The sequence below is a fragment of the Hylaeus volcanicus genome, chromosome 1 (genome assembly GCF_026283585.1).
Source record: "Hylaeus volcanicus isolate JK05 chromosome 1, UHH_iyHylVolc1.0_haploid, whole genome shotgun sequence".
Classification (NCBI taxonomy): domain Eukaryota; kingdom Metazoa; phylum Arthropoda; class Insecta; order Hymenoptera; family Colletidae; genus Hylaeus; species Hylaeus volcanicus.
In genome coordinates, this window is record NC_071976.1 from 9,980,883 (window position 1) to 9,996,376 (window position 15,494).

The window sequence follows — 15,494 nt, forward strand, 5'->3', positions numbered from 1 at the left end:
AGCGAAAATGTTGTTTCAAATCATCTCCCGAATCACCCTTTTCAAGGTGTTACAACATTTTGGGGACACCCTGTATATAATTTGGATGTCCTGAGCACAGATGCAAGCTGACCAATGGGATTCTCTCGCTAAGCACCTGGTTTTACTACTAAAGCTCATCTTTTCATTAGATAGTTTTGGATAGCTCATAGAAATAAATGTTACTTTAAGAACACATAAATTACTCTCAGTCAAAGAGTTGTAAGTTTGCGAACAGTTTCCAGTAGTTTCCAGGTGATACTAGGTGATACGCTACAACTATAACGTCGATTCGTAATAAAGTATATAGTTTAAAGTTCAATAAAGTACTCTGCTTATTTCATTTGAAAAAGTATGTATTTCTTTACGATATCTGATTCTTCTTAACGTTGAATCGATATCTACTTTCGTTCGAAAAAATATCAAATGTTACATAATATCTATTTTACACTTACAAATCTCTTAACCTGTCATAATACAGTATATCGATTTGTTAAAATTAATACAAATTAAATGATACATTCAACTGTTTCGACATACAGTCATCTTTTATGTTTCATATATAAAAGTCTTTTGTGTAAATTTAATTAATTCATGTAGTCTGTAATGTTATTGAAAGCTTGTAGTTACACCCTATTGAAAATTATTTTTTACATAAGTACTTGCAGCACGCGATAACAGTTTTGATTGAAAACGAAAAACTAGGCAAATGACTATTTGGAAATCAGTATAATATTTATTATAAAATATATTGTGTAAAAATATGTGTAATATGTATTAAACAATTTAATACTTTTATGTAAATTTACAATGTGTCTAAATTTCAGATGTCGGAAGTACGTTTGTCAAAACCTAACCTTCGTAATTTGCATGCTTTACAAGCTAAAAGGCTTTTGCCAATTTCTGTAGGAATTTCTATAGCTGGTGGTTTACTCTATAAGGTGTTGATATGCGATCCATATGAGAAAAGACTTGAAGACTTTTACAAGTAAACAAAATCCAACAATAATTTGCTTATATTTTCTATATCTCTCAATTTTTAACAAATATTATGTTTTGTTGTAGAACATATGATGCTGAGGCAGCATTAAAGAAAATGAATGATGCTGGACTTATGCAGTCTTGCCCGAAATAAATAATCTCAGATGAAAAGATTAGTGTTAATAAGAGATTACATCTGTCAAGTCATGTACATATTTAATAAATAAATATAATAGAAACTGATTTTATTTGAGACATACATTTGAAAGATTGGTATAACCTAATGTTATGTGGTACATCCTCAGTTTAAGTGTTGTCTATGGTATAATTATTATTTAAGTTACTATTTTTGTTTGCATCATATTTTTTTATAGTAATAATGAATTCAAAAGAAATAAAGAATATGTTAACTATTGTACAGTTGAAAATTCATTTATTATTCGTATGAATGTTTTAGCTAAAGGGGATACACCTACAGAAAAATGAATTTCATATTTTCAATTATTCTTTACAAGAAAATGTGTATATTCATAATACATATATATCATTTTTTTAAATTTATTTTGAAACCCGAAACGTACTATTCATTTACGAAAGTAATAATATACTTCGTGCTACACCGAAAGTTGTAGTAAATTACTCGTATCCAGTATCTGTATTTGTAAAATATGAAGAAATATGGGCTGTAATGGAATATTTATGAATGCAATAATAAATATTAAGTTGAAACGAATCCAAGTAGCAAGAGGTTAGAAAATTTCAATGTTAAAATGATTGGCAAGATGGCGCCTCTTAAATACCCAGCGTGCCCCGCGCGATTGATTTGCGCATGTCAGTTGTTCGCATTGCAAATGGCGGCTCCTTGTTATTGTTCATGGCGTTTTATGACTTGTCCCTTTATATTACCGATTATGTCGAGTTTTTTCGTGATTCCTACCGCGCGCTGTGTGCAGAAAGTGAAGTAAGACTTGCGCGGCATATTTTAGATTAAAATTAGTGCTCCTGTGGTGTGGCTGCGTGCATTTTGGACGCGAGAAATCCCGCACGAAGTTGGAAAGAAATGGGGTAACGTTAAAATTTTCTTGTATTCATACGGTATTGAATCGTTCGGTGCAAAGACTGAAGTGAGGCTCGTTGGCCACTGTGCCGTTCGTTTTCGGTTTTTAACGTTGTTTTCGATAAGTATACGCGACTGGAAAACATGCAGGAAGGCTGCGAAATAAAAATGTTTCGACTTTTGACGGTCTATCTTGAGCATGCTTGAGACCACTTCACGTACACCTCCCCCGACGGACAAAATGGTGGCCCCCCGATATCCAGTGCTCTGGATGCCTATTTTGCCAAAAATCATTATGGAAATCGTTAAAACGAGTCATTTCTTCATCAAAATACTAAATTCCGATTAAAGCGACAATTGACGTTAACGCGTCCGATTAAAAAAAGTATTCTATAACCTATTTTCTTCTATATAGAAGTTGTGCCCCCGTCTTATGGCCCAAAAGATTTTAATTGCAGTTCGCGAGTGGTAAGACTTAATCCAAACTCGTTTACTTTATATATGTCCGACGATTCTGTAAATATCGGCCAAGTAATCGATGTTAATTGTATAGTTTTTTCATTAATCGATGTAATTTGACGAAAATCACGATCAAATTATAACCTAAATAGTAATGCTCGTTGGCCTCACTTTTTGTTTATGCACTATGTTTTCGTAAGTGTTTTGTTTCGACAACACATGTCAATTTTATGTTCGAATTTTATGTTTTCGACATGGGATTTCAATTTATGCTATTGCTCTCTTCTTTTTAGCCACCAATGACCAAGTTTTTTATTTACAATATATTTTTTTGCGAAAATTTCTGTACGGTTTATATTTTTATAGTATCGCTACACCCAGTTTTACGCAAATATCTAATGATTTTCTCAACTGTAGCTTTTAGATAATTGCTGTAATAAAATAAAATCGTATTAAAACTTTATACCATTAATTTAATAATTGTAATCACGAAAATATTACAAAATTCTGTTTGTACTTTTGCTTTGTCATTTACATTAAGCATCCAAATGTTTAGATTATACTTAATGTAAATTTATCTAGTGTAATTGGAGACTCATTCAGGAATCATATAATATTATTTTGCTTTTGATTCATATTTAAATTTTAATGTGAACATATGTATGTTGATAATTATGTTAAGCTTTCAGATGCATACATTATTAATTCATATTTTATTAAGATAAGTTCAGTGTATACTTAAATATTCATGTTATATTCTCATTCCTTAATTTTTTGGTTTCATTTTGTTTGTACTTCATTATGCACTTCTATTGTATCTGTTTTGTTAGTAATTAATAATAAATACACTGCACCTTTTACATTACTTAATATAAATTTCTTGGTATAGTAGTGTAGCTATTAAACATCCACTGTGTATTTCTATATTGAGAAATACAATTAATGAGAAATGCTATAGATAATGCAATGTGTGATTACATCTTGGATGTTTTCAAAACTTTTAATAAACATTTTAAATTTTGTAAATGAATTATTTATTGAACAAAGATTATAGATTTCTTTTGTATAACATGTATAAATTAATATTGGTATTTTATTATGTCAAATTAAAGTGAACCTCCTATATCCACACACTCAATTTTCCAAACATTTTATTATTTGAACAGAGTGTCTTCTTAATATTAGAAAAGTAATTGTTATATTATCCTTAAATTTTATCGTCCAAACAATTATTAGTTTCTATTAGTATTAAACACATAAACATTTATATTGTATTCATATTATTATACACAACAACTATATGTTATACAGATTGTCTAATGAAAATGTATTATTTTGCTCCATAGAAACATTAAGCATATTAATTAGTGCTGGAGTGGTTTGGAGCTGTTGGTTTAGAACCGACGGGCAAACATCCTATCGCTACATACTATAGTGATACCCTGAGGCGTTCGTAAGCTCTCTGGGTAGTTATGTGATTTGTAGTTGGTAAGTATAAAAATTTGTTTCTCAATTAATGCAGTGTATTAAATAAATATTAGTGGTTGTTTATTTGACATAATAATATGCACCTAGTTGGAATGAAGATAGAATATAATATATATTATTGATTCTTTTATAAACAAAACAAATTAAATGTCATAAGTATGATTTTTATTTTATTTTTACAGTAGATTGGTTTAAGTGTTTTATGAAATTACAATGATGACATTACTTAAGTCAATTAGGTATCAATTTATTGTGCATTTTAGTCATGGCGGCTGATAGCGATGGTGATCTGATTGAGACGGTGGTAACGTGTGTGGGTGACCTAGAAGATCCTGAGTTTCCACACAAATTTAAAATTATTATCGATCGTCTGAAATCTTTGCTTTGCAAAGGTAACTCTTGCATATAAAAATTATTCTAAATTTTTTAATTTAAAAATAACATTGATATAGAGCACAACATACAACAATGTTATGGGTGAATTATATTATTTTACAATTTGTAGATAAAGGGGATGGTTTAAGAATAAATAAAGTAGAGCCATGGAATTCTGTCAGAGTCACATTTTCAATACCCAGAGAAGCTGCACTACGTCTTAGAGAATTAGCAGCTCAGGGTTCTCCGACACTTACACAGCTTGGGATTCTTTCGGTGCAGGTTGAAGGAGATCAGGTAATACACATGTGTGAATATAAATCAATTGTATGTTTAATAATTTTTTTTTTTTTTATGTTATACATATATTTAATCCAAAATAAAATAAAAGAAGACCGTTAAATGTTTAATTCGTGGGTTTGGTGTATTAGGTAATATCATTGAGGATAGCCAACCGCTTTAGTGGAGAGACACAAGAAATTGTGTTACATTCAGGACCCTCGCAAGACAGTGGTGCCAAATCTCAAAATGAATCCACTAGCAATACAGCTAATGTTGACAGTGATCCTCAGACAGCTTTACCTGGTCCAAGTAATACATCTAGTATTTCATCTGCATTACGTAACGTGGCTCAAATAATAGCAGCTGGTATGTTCCTATCATTCACATAAAATTAAAATTGTTTCTATTAGCTCATATGTAAACTTTTATATATAACTTTCGCGTTATTTCAGGTACATCGTCAGAAAAAGCTCCACAGTTCCGTTCTCCAAACGTAGTTGCACCTACGGACTGTGATCCCATCCCATCGTTTCTTGCAAAATCTGTACAGTCAACATCAGGCAATAGCAACGTTGGTGCCTCTGGAAATCAACAAACAGTAACTAATTCCAGTGCTTCGTCCAGGAATACTTATAATGGTCCATTCCCATTTGCCAGTATGACTCATGCTGCCCAAGCGATACATAGTCGCGAGTCACAAGCAACAACAATTAAAAATGCTATGCAATTCAAGCATCATGTACAGCCACCTCCGCCTTATCCTGCTCAAGAGAATTTGGCGACAGTAACAACATTAACGACTGGTCATACTACTACTCAATCGGTCGTATCGGTTGGTCAGCTGACGAATCAGTACAAGTCTTCGATTACCACTACATCTAGTCTGTCACCAAACAATAACAATTTGACAGGGAATTCAAATGGTAATGGAAATCAAGTTGCTCTGTCCAGTCCACTTCTCGTAAATCTTTTGCAAAACGATGCTGGCGCGCATCCGAATAATGTGATACCTGGCCAGAAAATGTTGCCACCAGCTGTAATCGATAGTTCCGGAATCACCAGTCGTATGAGACCTACTAAGAAACCAACGGTTAGAAGGAAAGATTTAGCCTCGCCTAGCGAATCGCCACCAAATTTAGATTCGCTTAGGACGGAAGACCTCATCGGAGGAACGACAGTCATTCCTGACCTATCTCAATCTTCTACGTCTGCATTTGCAACTGTTAATGTTAATCAACCTTCAACTATTCCTCAACAACTTCCCGTCAATGTAATTGGCGGATCTGGACAAACTATGGCACAACAAATAGTGCATCAAACCTCGACTAGCGGACAAATGCAACAATCTGCATCCTCGTTGCATGCTCAAGTACAAATACAACAAAAATATCCCATTAGACAAGAGTTGGCTTACAGGCCTTCGCAGGTGCAACTGCAAGGTCAACTTCCGATCAGGCATCCGGTGAATGGACAACAAATTCGTACACCTTTGCAGCAACGACAATTGCTACTACAACAACAGCATCAAGTTTTAACTCAGCAGCAACAGAATATAAATACTTCGCAGCTGCTTACACAACAAACTTCGACGCAGCAACAACCCTCGGTACAGCAACAAACTGTAAATACATCGTTACAATCCACATCAGTTTCAAGTCAACCGCTTTTACAACAACAGCAATTAATGCAGCACTCAACGGTAAACATTAATGTTCCACAACAACGGCTAAGTTACTTAAACAATCAACGGCAACAAACTCCTCCTCCCTATTCGCGACAACCGGTTCCACAGCAGTCTCACTTAGGACAGCAGAATCAAGCGCTGAACGTGCAACAACAATTGCATCATAATCAACTTAAAAACATGAATGTTAATACCAGTACCACAACTGATTTCCGATACGGACAAAGTCAAAACATTCTCAGTAGAAATTATCAAGCTGCACCTAGTAATGCCAACGGGACCACGTGGAACGCACAAAGTACTACAATTCCACAAGGTGCTCAGGTCAACACTGCTCGTCTGCCAACTACGAACCAGGTTTCAGGTGCCTTCACTCAATGCGGATCTCAACCCAATCACGTTTCTGCCAATAACGCCGCTTCACCTGTTACCAAGGTCGAACCATCCGAATCTCCTAAGCCCGAAGAAGAGACACCTGAACCAGAATACACATCAACTGGTAAAATACGGCAGTTTCTCATTAACCCTTTAACCGGACATCTGGAACCAATGCCTAGCGAAAGTTCGGATTCAGAGCCAGAAAGTGCGGTGGATAACCAAGACGATTTCTTTTCCTTTCCATCCCCATCGAATGATCGATCAAATTCCATATTTTCCGACGACGACGCAGACAGTAATTTCTCAAGAAGGAACGACACGACAACAAACACAGATCAGTCGGATTCAGAGACCACGGTGAAATCTACTGCCAGCGAGGGAAGTTTAAAGCACAGTAGAATAAAATCTAGAGACACTACCCAAAGTCCGATGCCTGGAGAAAAAATCAAACTAAGACTAAAATTGGAAAAATCCGAACCCGTCACGCCAGCTTACAAAGTCGACGTTTCGTTCGTGAACACACCACCGATTAGAAAAGCCGATAAGTCAGTAAATAAAATGTTTACCGCTGGTATTCCCAATTCTGGGACCGGCGATGAACCAAGAGTGCCTCCATTACACATTTCCTTAAGAGGACGTAATGCTTCGGTAGTACAAATCAGAAAAAAGGAAAAAAAATCACTGAAAGACGGCGAATCTGATCCGACTAGTATAAAAAGGCGGGGCAAATTGAAGAAAATGAAAGAGTGTATCGATGGGAACAAATTATTGCAAAAGAAGTCATCGTTAAGCATGATTATAGGTACCTCGTCTGCATCCAAATTACCTTTATCGAATTCTACGATGATCAACAGCACTAACACTATTAGTAAAGTCAACAATTTACTTCAAACCGTTGTATCAAAACCTAATGCCTTAAAACAAGAATTACCAGTAGATGTACGCGTTCAAGCTAGCATTACGAAACCGAGTTCAAGTAAAAGCAACGATGTCGATGACATACCGTTGAATAGTAGAATACCATCACCTTCCAAACATAAGAGTACTGTTTTGAATCAGTCTTTGAATACGCAACAATCCTTGACAAAAAATCAAGTGGAACTGGACGTCCAAAACCATATGCAAGAACATAAAATAGGCGGAGGTAAGACATACTATATATTCTATAATAATTACGTAAGAATATTGAGATTTCCGTATCGTTATTGTTTGACAAAAACATTACTTTTTCAAGCGGTTTTTTTCATATTTATATACAATTTTATAGGTAAAACCAAAAGAAGAGACTCCAAAAAGAAATCAGAATCAGGAGATGGTTTACATCGTGAACAAAATTTGTTATCAGGTGGTAGAATTTTGGATAACCAAGCGAAATGGAGGAAACTTAATTATAAGGGCGATTCGAGCCAGTCGCTAAGAAAAACTGATGTCCTTTTGGCTGGAAATGATTTTAATGCGGTGAAGAAAGTGGGAGAAATTAGGAGAACGAGCGATAGCGAGATCAATAGATCAGCGATCGAGAAGAATAATACCTTGAATGCCATTGCTTCTAGATTAACGGAAGTAAATGGTGTAAAAAAGAATCTACTCGGTCAAGAAAAAAGAAGAAGATTAAGTTTAATGGATGAAAAAGATCTGCACTTAGGAGGTAAATATTATTCCCATGTTCTTAGTTCATTTTTTAATGAGTTATTTAATACTAATTTATTAATTAATTCTTCTAAATACCTTACAGAATCTCAAGATGCAGACGCTACACATTTTAATAGCCAGAAGACCGTCCCTGAATGTTCTTCTGCTAATACTGTTCCAAATACTAATACGAAACCTGCCAACAAACCATCGTTTGAAAACGAGAACCCTGGATTAATACCTTCGAGTATGCCCACTCAGAACGATACGAATTTGTCTACCAATGTTGAAAGTAAAGTATCTGTGCACGTAGATACTGCGGTGAAAAGTGCACAGTCGTCTGTAAATAGGATTATCTCTGGAAAAAATAAGATGGAATCGGATAATTGTAAGACAAATTCTAGCATGGCAACAAAAAGTAAAAATATCGGTCAAAAATTAAAAAACCATATGGTTTTAAAGAGTGATACCCATGCCGCGATTAACAGGCATAATAAAATAGAACATTTTGGACACAAAAGAGTGATTCAAAATCATATGAAACAAGTCGATAGATCTGCAATAGAGAACAAGGTGGATAATACGCAAAGGATTAGCTTACTGAAAACCACGCAAGCTTCGGTAATAGGAAACTCAGTGGACCAAGTTCCCAGATCCCAAACCATTGATCTACCTTCCAGCAAACCAATTCTACCAATCGGGGAAATCAATGTGACGGAAGCGAAAGTAAAGCAGAAATTGCTTGAAACTACCGTTCCAATCGCAATTGGAGTAGATCCAAGCACAGAAAGAGTCAGCAGCGGGGGAGGCGGTGAAGATTCAGGTATCGAGTCGATGGATGCTCTTTCGGAGAAGTCACCGAATCAAGGGGAGTCTCCTTTACATAGGCCAGCGACCGAATCAGTAACGCAAAGCAGCGCAAAGACTGCTGTCCAAGGGGAATCCTCCCTATCAACCACCAATAAGAACGTGCCTTCCTCAACTAGTAGTAGTGATATGTGTTCAAATTCCCATTCGGAACTTCTAAAGTCCAGTGGTCCGCAAAGGTTAAGTCCTGTATCCGTAGCAAGTTATCTTGAGAATCATATAAATCGCAATATATCAAACTCCAGTGAACACGATACAAAAGACGTACCTAGTGAAAAATCGACTTCATCGACATCGAGAACTGGTGGTCGTAGTGACTTGGTTGCTAGTTTAGAAGCAACCGATAACGATAAAAGTGTATCCAGTCCTTTGGTGACGGGATCGGTGACTATTGTGACAACTTCTGTACCCAGTAATGTGGATAGTGATAACTTATTGCAATGCGCGCAGCAACAAACAAATGACTTTTCCGAAAAAGACAGTTGTAGCATTAAATTAGAAGGTTCTATTAATCAGCACGATCAGGGTAAGACAAATATTAAACACGATGTACCGCGAGCCGTCGAGAGTGCGTCCGAAGACAATGTAAAAACAGTCATAGATGGTAACAGTGCAATTAGATTAAGTGACGAACCTCGAGGACAAAATAGTAATGGTGTGCCTGTAATACAAAATCATGTTGCTTATAGTAATGTAAAGACAGAAAAACTTGATAATACGGTTACAAATGAGGCTAGCACAGTGACAGACAATTCGTGTTCCAATAGTCAGAGTTTCGGTTCTGAAATCAAAGTAGAATCTAAAGTTAATACAAAGGTTGACGATACAAGGCAAAACGATCGGTCGGATACTTCGAAAAGCTCTAGCATTTCTTTAAGCACAACAACCGTTAAGTTAGAACAATGTTCCGATCAAAACCAAAAATCTAATGTACAAAGTCATCAACAAATATCAGTTAGAGAGCCTTCTATGAATCTTCAGAAAGTTACAGATGATTTGGTTAAGAAAATTGTAAACGATGCAAGTGATATAAGTATAGGTATTCAGTCACCCCTGGGTGAAGATCCTCAGCCGATTAGAATTACCCCACCATTGTATACGTACTCTAATTCGGTAGTTTTACAACGGGATGAGACTCCAAGCCCAGCAGCACAAAATCCAGAAGTAGATTCTAGCGACGTGGAACATGTTAAAAGGAAGCGTAGGAGAAAACAGGAATTAGAGGGGCGACAGGACGTCATATGTATAGAAGATAACGACGAGGCACAATTTGTCGAAAGGTTGAATTCAAACAATTCGGACGATTATGTTAAGCGACCACCGAAGTCATTGTTGGAACAACTTCTCATTGAAATTCCAAATGACACTAACGAGAAAAGATCTTTGAGAACTAGATCCCAAAAATTGAACAGTCCTGATATCGTAAAAACTCCGAAAAGTAGTCCTCATGGTCCTAATAAATTAGAAGAAAGACGCAGCATATCGCCATATGCTAAAGCAAGCCCTAAGTTGGGAGTGTCAAAATTATCTCCTAACACGACAATAAAAGTTGGAAAAAGAAAACGCCAAGAAAGCGAGAGTTCTGTAGCGTCTAGTACCGCTGATGATCCACAACCAAGACCAGGAAAACGAAAATGTTCCGAGAATGCCGCAGAACTTATTAAAGCTTGCATGGGTGTAGATGAAACTGGTTCTTTAAAGAAACAAGTACCTGTCAAAGAAGAACAGTCAAAAAAAGGATTCAGCATATTGGCTAAGGCTAAGAAAGGTGTTTATTCTATTTTATAATTCACTGAATTAATATGATTTGACGTATTAGTGTACTATAAGTAGAGTTGGGCATATTTTTATCTAGATAATGAGTAACGAATAACATACTATTTAGATACACTCTTATTCATGAGTCACGAATAATACATTATTCCTTATACCTTATTTAAATAACATTTTCTTCGAATAACGAAAATGGACAGATGAATATGTATGTCGTTATGTAACCGAGAAAACTCATGCATATGCATGCGCGTATGTGCACACGCGTATGTAAAGGACTGTTTTCTTATTTACATAACAAATAAATATTTATTCGTCCGCCATTGTTATTCGAATAAAAATGTTTTATTCGTATGGGATGCCTTGGATACATAACAATGTCTTGATTAAATATTAGATGGGTGTTTTTTTCCGCTTATGGTTTCTTATAAAATAATAAAAACTGCCAAAAACAGAGTATTCAAAGTGCCAATTATGATCCATGAAAATTTGTGTTAATATTGAAAGTAATTGTCATTAACACGTGTCAATGAAGCTGAGATACATACACGTATGTGTATTTGCGTATACGAATATGGATATATTTCGATAGTTCCATAATTCACTTGCACAAGAAATCAAGTGTTACATAAGTATCTCTTAATCTCAGTCGTGCGTTTCTCAATTTATGACAAATTGCTTTTACATCGCTTGTTAATATTGTGTTAGAATTGGACCTAAACATTTTGATACGAGCGTTTTTGTATTTTTAGGTCCCATTGTGGTAGAAGTTGATTCGTCTGATGATGAACCATTGATTGAATCTGTAGGAAAAGCAAGAATGCGATTATCAGACGAAACATCCGCTGCATCTCCAAAATCTAAAGATCAAAAGTAAGCAACACCGGTGCATTCTTTTAGCAGCAGTGCATATCTGAATATGTCAGAGATTTGAGAGCCCCGCTACGTAAATAAATTTCTGTTATTCTAGAACAAATACAAGCACAACTGTTTCTGGCAGTCAAATTAATTCCAGTAATATATCAAATTTCAATGCCAGTAATAGAGTGCAAAGAGAGAGCCGTTTATTAACAACCAAACAACCGGGTACAACCGCGGTAGTTAGTGCTGGAAAGGAAAGGCTACGAGGTACTTCCGCGTCCAGTAACGAATCCTTAGGAGAGGTAACAACGAGAAGGTCTGTACGCCAAAATACGGCATCGCCACTGGCAACACCAGCGAGCAATACAAGAGGTGCAACTAGATCTACGGAAGATATTACTAGACGGAAAACTCGAAGTGGTGCTGGTATGTAAAATGTTTAAACACGCTATAAGTATAACTAATTATTAATCAAATAAATATTCACGCTCATTTAAAATGTTCGTATGTTACTATGGATAAGCTGGACTTCACATTTGCACGTGATATATAAAATTTCAAAGATAGATGATTCTCTCATAAATATTTATGACAGTATAATTTATACACTGTGTACTTCACATACCATTTTAATTGAAAACACCTCGTACAGCGGGAACATTGTTTTAGTAACAGCTGAGGCAGCAGAGCAGGCGAAACGGAGACGAATATCCCGAGAAAACAAATGACCTTCGGGAAGTGACCTTGACAGTGATTAGCTACCGTCGCTCGTCAAGGCCTGTCCGACTGATTATGTATCTGTTGTAAGTGGTTATGTGATCGCCGTGTGGCTGGACCCCACCTGGTGAAACTGTATGCGTCAATAGCGCACAATGCTGCTGTACATGTAGCAGGAGTATCGTGTTTTGGAGTGCTGGATGGTATTCAAATTCTTTTTGTTACAGTAGAACATACGTTGAGTTTTATTGACTATAAATGTGTACACGTTGTATTCCATAATATTAAAACTACTATTGGAAGTGAATTTCTTAGACACTTAGGAATACCATGATTGTTATGTTTTTAAATGTTTAAACCATTCGTCGACAAAAGCAAGAAATAAAAGTAATTTTGCTATTTTCCTGACCGTCTAGCGTTCTCAATTACACTGTACTCCTAAACAGCAAAGTTTAGTTACTCAGAATAATCTGCTCAATGCATGAAACTTTAAAACTAAGTAACTGAACTGATCTAAAACTGCCGAGTCGATGTGCAACTTTCTTTTGCCAAGCTTTCGTGATCCTGTATTTAATTTTTAAACGAAATTTAAATGGACGTCATTTAATAGTAAATTTATAAAATATTTTCTTTACATTACCAGTGCATTCTAAATCTTTAGATTGACTATGTAATATTACCCTATTAGACTCTAATTGGAGTAAGTATTAATACATTAATTATTATTCAAAATCAAAAGAGTTCGTGTGAATAAAAAAATCAATTAACATTTAGAGGAATCCTCATTTTTTCCGTATCGTTATTAGCGATTGTTGATACAGGTTAATGGTAAAAGAAAGTCGAAATTTATAATCTATTAAACATAAAATCTGACTGTACTGCCGTAAATAATGTACGTTTCTGAAAGACAAATTTCATTAACTGGTGGGGCTTAAGTCGCTACTCCGACAACTTCACTGATAGACTTTGTTTGAAAATATTTCGTTTACATTTCAATTACATTTTAATTCATTTATCGCATAAATAATTATACACGAATGGAAAGACTCTGCCACATTATTACTCAAAACAATATACTCTCTTTAAGGATGTAAATGAAAATACTTCTTCAAATCCATGTATATTCATAAAACAAGACTTCTCAAAAATATTTGTAGGACAATCATACTTTTTTATATATATACACATTGAAACTTGCTAAACTTTGCTTACGATACCTTTTCCTTCATGGTTTTCTTAAGTTTGACTCAATTATGACAAAAATTATGTTATTCATAGTACTATAAGTTCTCTATTTTTCTTGTCTTATTGAACATGGTCTTTCAGTAGGAAGTTCGTCTTGGGTTACAATATTGCAGAGGTCAAAGGGTATAAGGTTATTAAAAAGGATTTATTTTATTTATGAAACATAAACAGAATGTTGGGATACATCGTGCATAAATATATATGAGAATAATAGGAATAATTATAATAGAAAAGCGATTAAAACAATGTTAATTTGATAGGTAATATATGAATGAATATATTTTGTAAATAATTTCTTGTAAAGATACATAAAGCACCCCTCGTTGTACATATAAGAACTGTTTAAATTTTTATTAAATTAGTAATAATTCAAATTGTGCAACGTCGTCATAATATTAATTATTCTTCGTGATTGTGCACTGAGAACGCTAGTAGCACCCTTTTGGCAAACTTAAAAGATACGAGGATGTGTATACATACGTACATATAATGCATATGTATGTGTGTGATGTATATGACCTATTGTTTTTGTGAACAGATAATCTAGTTTTATATTGTATAAATGTAAATTATACAGTTGAGAGTTGGAAGTTCTAAGTGAGCCTGTGATAGCCATCATAGCACTTTATATTGAGAACTTGCATTTAGAAAGTCTTACTGCTTATTTACTTTAATTTTTCTGTAATTATACGTACGTTCCATTATTTTCATTAAGTATGTATTTGCAAATTAAATTACCTTAAAAATAAAAAAATCGTGACGGTTACTTTATATTGAATTGTTTTATATGACATAAAACATTAAAAAAATTGTATCATGAGCAATTTGTAAGTATTGTCAAACTTACATTAATGCATAAGAAATAAATAAATAAATCTGAACTTGGTTCAGAATCATACGAATCTTTTAAAAATATGCTTTCATTTCTCCAGAAAAATTGTTTTGTTTCTTAGTCCAAGATCGTTAAATTTTTCGAAGTATCTTGAATGAAAACCTTTTGTTCGTATTGCCTATTAAAGCTTTGGTGGCTATCGGGCAGCACGTCATGTTTCAAAGGGATATTTCTGTCATATGAATGTTGAGTACCGAATTTAATTATATTTGAAATAGGAAAAATGTTAATAAATTTATTCATTGCATAAAATCATAACCACTCTGCATTGGAATTTTGTTTATTTTTTTCTATTTTTAATATTACATTAAATTATTTAGTTAGATCATTTCTTGTTTAACAGAATTTATTTCAATGAATCTTGAATTATATATTGTAAATAGTAGCATGCTTATTTTACATGGTGGGAATTTATGCTGTACATAAAACGTATAAAGAAATGAATATTCAGGTCACGTTTAATTTGATTTAGCCCTACATTGTAATGGAATGATGTATAATGTAAAGTATAGTAATTTAATAACAGAAGTTAAGCGTGAACGGGAAAAAAAAGAGTTGTAATTTCGATGTAAAATATTCTCTTCGATACTAGATCACTAAGCTAGGGATTACTATGTTACAATTTTATCATTGAATATTACATTTATATGATTGTATAGATTATAAACAAACCAAGTTTTGTGTGTAAATATAAATGTTTTAAAGATGAGTAAATCTTTTGCATGTTCACATAATTAAGGAGCTTCTAAAGTTTGTCTGCCATATAATTGCATATAGTGTGTATC

At 34.4% G+C, this 15,494-nt stretch overlaps 1 protein-coding gene across 5 annotated transcripts; it reads left to right on the forward strand.

Moving 5' to 3' along the window:
• The first annotated feature begins 1,860 nt into the window (after positions 1-1,860).
• On the forward strand, positions 1,861-14,879 carry LOC128873171 (uncharacterized). Of its 5 annotated transcripts, XM_054116547.1 has the most exons (12): positions 1,861-2,064; positions 2,472-2,524; positions 3,862-4,003; positions 4,267-4,395; positions 4,509-4,675; positions 4,810-5,026; positions 5,113-7,866; positions 7,990-8,370; positions 8,458-10,989; positions 11,747-11,867; positions 11,965-12,281; positions 12,525-14,879. In XM_054116547.1, exons 4-12 carry the CDS (start codon positions 4,269-4,271, stop codon positions 12,581-12,583), a joined length of 6,675 nt encoding a protein of 2,224 aa, XP_053972522.1. In that variant the 5' UTR covers positions 1,861-2,064; positions 2,472-2,524; positions 3,862-4,003; positions 4,267-4,268; the 3' UTR covers positions 12,584-14,879. The 5 variants fall into 5 exon arrangements, 4 of the variants coding, with proteins under 4 accessions (XP_053972522.1, XP_053972530.1, XP_053972514.1 ...); XM_054116555.1 differs by lacking the exon at positions 2,472-2,524 and having other exon boundaries at positions 12,508-14,879; XM_054116539.1 differs by lacking the exon at positions 2,472-2,524.
• The last annotated feature ends 615 nt before the right edge of the window (positions 14,880-15,494 follow it).

Coding starts and splice junctions, on each gene's coding strand:
- LOC128873171 (XM_054116547.1), top strand. CDS start 4,269: ATGGCGGCTGATAGCGATGGTGATCTGATTGAGACGGTGGTAACGTGT. Junction 7,867..7,989: donor AGAACATAAAATAGGCGGAG/GTAAGACATACT, acceptor ACAATTTTATAG/GTAAAACCAAAAGAAGAGAC. Junction 11,868..11,964: donor CCAAAATCTAAAGATCAAAA/GTAAGCAACACC, acceptor CTGTTATTCTAG/AACAAATACAAGCACAACTG.